The 6,704-nt window shown below is 38.9% G+C and overlaps 1 protein-coding gene across 1 annotated transcript; it reads left to right on the forward strand.

The window, feature by feature from the left end:
• Positions 1 to 2,388: 2,388 nt before the first annotated feature.
• Positions 2,389 to 3,414, forward strand: LOC307156934 (putative nuclease HARBI1; the record flags this gene model as incomplete). The annotated part of the gene is made up of 1 exon (XM_079868650.1): positions 2,389 to 3,414. One exon carries the CDS (start codon positions 2,389 to 2,391, stop codon positions 3,412 to 3,414), a length of 1,026 nt encoding a protein of 341 aa, XP_079724776.1.
• Between the last annotated feature and the right edge of the window lie 3,290 nt (positions 3,415 to 6,704).

Raw genomic sequence — 6,704 nt, forward strand, 5'->3', positions numbered from 1 at the left:
ACATGAAAAAAGCGGATTGGCTTGCTTTGTGCAGATTCTTTTATTATTGAAAACAACATTGGCAATACTGTGTTCAATTTCACACTAACATTCTCACCTTGAGCAAATAATCTCTCACACAATGTAACACTGTCCATCAATAAAAGTGTGAAATAAATCCTGACGAGGTCCTGATATTGACGAGGGTTTGGAGAATTCGCATCAGCTGTGTGTGTGTGTGTGTGTGTGTGTGTGTGTGTGTGTGTGTGTGTGTGTGTGGCCATCATCAAGTGGTGTTTCAGACTGGACGTACTGCGATGATGATAGCTCAGTTCACAACGACAAAACACACAGATCACTTTGGTCTAGTCAATGGAACCATTTGGCAACTTTTTAAAAGTAAACTTTCCATTCAGAATCTTATTGGCATCCATTTCAGCATCTCGCGCTCGTCATCCACTCAAAACGTAACGTTAACCTACTATTTGGCCGGCTCGCAAGCCCAAACAAGTGTGTGCGCGTGCCTGCTGTTTTGTTTCCGGTCTAGCTAGATCCGCTTGCGCTTTGGTCGGCAAAGCAACAAAACGTCCTCGCGCAGCGCAAGCCATTGAAATGAATGGGTTTCATAGAGCAGCGCCGCACATGCCGCGTCCTGTTGCAAAAGCATGTGAAAAAAAACTACAAAGTTTGCTAGGCCAAAAAGACCGTTAATCTCGCGATAAAAAAAATTAATCACGTTAAAATGGGTTTGCGTTAACGCCGTTAATAACGCGTTAACTGACAGCCCTAATATATATATAAATATATATATATATATAAATAAATATATATAAAAATATATATATATATATATATATATATATACATACATATATACAGGGCCTGAAATTAACACCCGACCACACGCCAAATGCGGGTGAATTCTGCAATTGGCGGGTAACACTGTCAATCTACCTGCCACATTGGCAGGTAGCCAATGAGAATCGACCCTTCGCGGGGAGTTTGATTGACAGGCGATCTGGCCAATCATAATCCGCCTTTTTTGTCCGACAAAGCCAGTAGCACCTCAATGCAGTACAAAAGATCCGGGGGGAGGAGTCGGATCTCATATAAGGGGTGGAGATTGGTAGGTTTAGGGGTGGGTCTAGGGATCAGGGGGTGGAGTTGGGTAGGTTTAGGTATGTAAGGTGGGAGGAGTTGGATCTGGATCCAACTCCTCCCCCCGGATCTTTTGTACTGCATTGAGGACCATCTCGACAAAGCAGTCAGGAGAGTTCAACGTTGGAGGATTTGAACTTGAAAAGTAGTGTACTGAGTAGGCCTACTGACATCTTTCCGCAGTTAAAACTACATTCCTTCTTATGTTCATTCATGTTTATTTGATGCTATAAATTAACTAGAAGGAAGAGATGATCGGTTCACGAGCAGCTTTAACTGAGGCACCACAGCGATCTGTCAAGACACATTACAGAGCCACAAAACGGTATTGTCTAAATTTCTTTAAAAATTACAAAATTTTAACGTTGAGACTTTGTTTAATATCAAAAGTAACCTGGACTGTCTTGTCTGTCAGCGTGTTGTCAGTGTCCTCTCTGCTGCGCGATGTGTTTTTCATTGCGTGAGATCATGGTTTGGCGTGAGCGCGGTGTAGCTTGTCGGACACAACAGTAACTAAAGGGGCCGGGTCTTTGTGAAGGTTTTTTTTTTTTTGCAACTGTTGTTCTTTGACATCTAAACGAAGTCAGCCATTTTCGTTGGATTTTTGTGCTAAAACATGTGGCGGCACATTACTGGAGTAAAGAAAGCATCTGTGAAAGCAGCACAGTTTGAGTGTTTCGGAACGTAACGTTAGCCTATATGTGATCGGAGAGAAAGATGAGGCCCTTCTCTGACTAAGTTACGTTTGAATGTGTGAGTAAACTGTTGGTGAGATGAGATGAGATAATGCAACGCTGACATAGGCTACATTACAATGACAGTTGCACAGATGTTGGGAGTTGGGAATCGGTGAGAAAATATCTGGTAGCCTACCCGGTAACTTTACCAGTAATAACAATATTAATTTAGTTCTGCTTAACGGTTCCTGAACGCTGTAACTAGCAACTGCCCAGCCATCAACACAGCCGCGTGTGATTTGTTTACGAGCTGGTCTATATCTGTATTCTAAGGCCCGGTTTCACAGACATGGCTTAAGCCTAGTCCCAGACTAAACTGCCCACTTGAGCTGTCTTAACTCAAAGCGACTTGCACAGATATATATTAAAATAGTCAAAGATTTAGCCTGTTCTGGATTAAACAAAGCCGATTGCAAGAGGAAGGATTATAGCTAGTCTATGACTAAATTGAATCTTAAATTAATCCTTCAAAGAGGCAGGTTTAACTCCTGCTTAGTACTGTTTGTGAGGGAGCATGGAATATTTGGAATATCTAAATGAAAACCAACATGCACAAAAGAGGCCAGCCAGAGTACTTGTGGATAGGAGTGATCCATTACATTACTTTGATGACACAGCTTTTCAAGACTGCTTTCGTATGTCCAAGGAAAATGCAGTGGAGATAATATCTTCGCTTGAGCCTAGACTTTCCTGTCTGTCTCTGAGAGGAAGGCCTTTACCCATTTCTCTCCAAGTTCTGCTCACACTGAGGTTTTTTGCGTCCGGGACCTTTCACCGTGAAACTGGTGATTTGTGTGGTGCCAGTGAAGCAACTGTGTGTAGAATAGTTCACAAAGTCAGCAGAGCCATTTGTGAACTGAGGAGTCTTTACATAAAGTTTCCTGATGCTGCTGACCAAGCCAAATATAAAGTGAAATTCTATGAATATGGGCACTTCCCAGGTGTCATTGGCTGTATAGATGGATGTTATGTTCCTGTCAAGTGTCCATCAACCCCTGATGCTGAGGAGTACAGGAACCGTAAGAACTGGTTTTCTATCAACGTTCAGGGTGTATGTACACCTAATTTAGAGTTTTCAAACATTGTTGAGCGCTGGAAAGGTTCAACTCACGATTCAAGGATTTTTGTCAACTCTTCATTATGTGCTCAGTTTCAGAGTGGACAGTATAGTGGACTTCTACTTGGTGACAGTGGATATGGTCAGAGTAACTTTTTATTCACTCCATACATAAATCCCACAACAGCTGAGCAGCAAAAATACAACAGAGCTCATATCCGAACAAGAGGCATGGTTGAACGCATGTTTGGAATATGGAAAAATCGATTCCAGTGTTTACGTAATACACTTCGCTTCAGGCCAAGGAGATGCTGCAAGGTCATCATTGCTACAGCGGTGCTGCACAACTACCTGAAGCAGCGCTGCTGTCCTGATCCTCCAATGGAAGATGACGATGAAGCAGATGTGCCCATGACTGAGGCAGCCAGTGACCAACGAGGACTTGCACACAGAGTTGCTTTCACATTGCAGCACTTCAGCTAGATGAGATGTATTTCAATATGGAATGTATTCATTATGCCTTATTTTGCCTTGATAATTTTTGTTCTGTACAAAATTAAAATAGTGTGCAGCAAAATTTTAAAAAAATTACTAAACCAATACTGGTTGAAAATGTAGTTTGTGGTTGTTTAAATACACTCAGTCATGAATATCTAAATGACAAAAGGTTTATTTTTGTTTTTATTGTTTATACATCATATTGTTCACCATGGCTGGTAATCACAATTGCCTCCTTACTGTATCGTTTTTGGATCATACCTCTTTCTTCCAACTTCATATCCAATTCAACCTGTAGAATTCTCATTTTCATTTCATGTTCTTCCTTCAGATATTTCATTTTTTCCTCATGAAATTCTCTGGCTAACTTTTCATGGATGGTCATCTTGCTTGTTCTCTGCTGAAAGGTGGTGGCAGCATCTTTTCTCAGGGATGCAGGAGCAGATGTGGAAGGCACACACTCACTGTGCTCTGGCTTTTCCAACCCGTTCAGATTCCTTTCTTCTGTGGGGAAAAACAGAGGCACAAATAAATTCACATGATCCTTACAATGAAAGAAGAATAAAAATTGACAGAGTGGAATATATGTACCAAAGGAAGAAATCAATTTCTTTCTAACATACCATATTTGTGCTCAGATCTTCATCTGAACTGTTCAAGTGATCATCATCTGGTATACCATCCAGAGGTTGCTGGTGCTGTATTATTCCAGACAGCAAGTCACTCAATTCATCAGTTTTGTCTTTATTTGGTGGTCCACCACCAGTAGTAAATCGCTGTCTTCTGATCTCTGCATTCTGTCGTTTTAAAGCCAGTTTAAGGTTCTTCCACAGAGTCTATACAGGCAAAAATCATTCATTATAAATTGTCCCAAAAATATGAATGAGAAATGAGCAATGATAATAATTAAGAAATCTCACCTGAAGTTGTTGTATTGTTCTTGTGGTTGCATTTTCATTTGCATTAAATTCATTGCAAATTGCATTCCAAGCACTCCTTTTCTTTTGCTCACTAGCAGTAGTGTGGATTTTACTTTCAATAACTGGATGGTTGGTCAAAATTTGTTTCAGTAGTGTTTTTTCATACTCACTGAAGTTTTTGGAACGAATTCTTTTTGCATCTGCCATTGCTTTGTGTCAAAATGTACACCGATAATAATGTTTTCTGGTCCATTCCAGGTTTTTATGAGCACCATCAGCCCAACGGCATGTGCTTATACTCAACTTAATCAGGCCTATCCCAGGTGTTTTCATTTAAGATTACTTAATTTACTCCAGGACTCTGTAGTCTCAGACTAACTAAGCTTATTTTAAGACACGTTCATGAAAGGTACTTAAATGCCCCAGTTTAACTAGTACACATTAAGGCCTACTCCTGGCTTAAGCCATGTCTGTGAAACCGGGCCTAAGAGTTATTATTACTTGTATGGATCTCATCTCGTTAATAACTTGACAGCACTTAAATGTGTATTCTTACAAGTTAAAGAACAAATGTTTGTGCAATTCCTTTTTTTCACCTTTTATGAGGCAAAAAAAACCCCAAAAAACTGGCTGGTAAAAAGTCACTGTGGCGGGTGGATTTTTAAATTAAGGCAAACTATATACACAACATGTTACAATACAGACAACAGATTTATATACAGTGCGTAAGAACAAAACTGATGAACTCTCAGAGATTATGAAAAAGAAAGAATTGGAACAAGTAAGAGGAGAAATTCAAATAGCAAAAAGAACATGTCAACTACAGAACCTTAACTCTTCGGAGTCTTGGGCTATTTTGGCCGTTTTTGAGTACTTTCTATTTTTTTTATTTTGCGACATAAACAAATGTTTACCATACCAATGTTTGGTATTGTTTTTTTCAGCACAACATCACCTATATGAACAGACAATTGTTTTTTCCCTTTTATGTACTGTATCAACATACTGGACCCAAAATCACACAAAAAACACAAAATGTGAATAGAAAAAGTAGTTTTTTTACTACAAAAAACACAAACGTGCTCAATGAAGCACTTTAAAAGGTTTAAAATGTAAACACAAGTTGTAAATGTCAACATATACAGGTAAAATTCAGACATAATCAAGCTATATATAAAAAAAAAAAAAAGATTTACAAAAAAAAAAAAAGCGAGTGTAGCCATAGGCTTTTTTTTCCCTCTTTTTAGCTTTGCCACTTTTTAAAAGTTTATGCACACAATTATACAGAGAGCTATATTTAAGGCCTTGCATTCCCGAGTATGAGGGTTCCCAATTAGTGCAAATACAACATAAAAAAGGTAAAATTGAGATCAAATCTAACTATATACAGCAAAACGCAGGTGTGGCAATAGGCGTTTTTTTCTTTTCTTTTTTGCTTAGAAACTCTACAAAACACTTCATGTACAATTACACAGACAGCTACATTACAGGGCTTTCATTTCTTGAGTAAGAGGGGTTCCTAAAAAGTGCAAATATACTATACAAAAGGTAAAATGAACACAAAATCAAACTATATATACTATTTAACTATTTACAATGAATATCAGGTGAGTTTTTTTTTATTTTATCTGTGCCACTCCTCAAAACAGTTTCTGTCAACAATGAGACCAAAGACATTCGCTTCATTTTCCTTCCACAAAAAACTACCTAAACTATATACACTACTCCTAAAATACTCTCAAAATCTATCCAAAAACTAGCAATAATATCTCTCTCTCTCTCTCTTTCTATATATGTCTCTCTGTCTACTCCGTCAATCTCCCGACTCCCGCGGGCGCCTTTCAATTTCGCTTCTTTGCTCAGTTGGCTCCTCCTCCACTCCCTAAAATGTGCAGCCTGAAGAGCAGAGTCAGCAGATTCACACATTTTTCTCCGTTTTGTTTTATGACAAAAACCGACGAAGTTATGAGAATAAATGCAACGCCTGTCGCATCCCATCTTGCGTTTCTTTATGAACGCGTCAATATTTTCAATATTTTTTTTATATAAAGTTTAAATTATCATATCTCCGTTTTTACTTGGTCTATCAACACAAAACAAAAAGTAAAATAGAGTTTCAAGCCAGCACTTTCGACAGAAGTGGACAGCAGCGCTCAACGTGACTGTTTTTATGCTTCGACGTCTTAAACTGGTCATGTGATTTGATCACGCCGGCGTGATCGGCGACTCGGAAGAGTTAAACAAGAAAGAACACACACATTAAGCAGTGAAGACGGAGGCCTCTCCAACCTGCTCTTCATCTTGTGCCAGACACAGATAAAACTTATAAAAACAATGTAACAAATATCTTGTAAT

Source organism: Squalius cephalus, assembly GCF_949319135.1.
Source record: "Squalius cephalus genome assembly, chromosome: 4".
Classification (NCBI taxonomy): Eukaryota; Metazoa; Chordata; class Actinopteri; order Cypriniformes; family Leuciscidae; genus Squalius; species Squalius cephalus.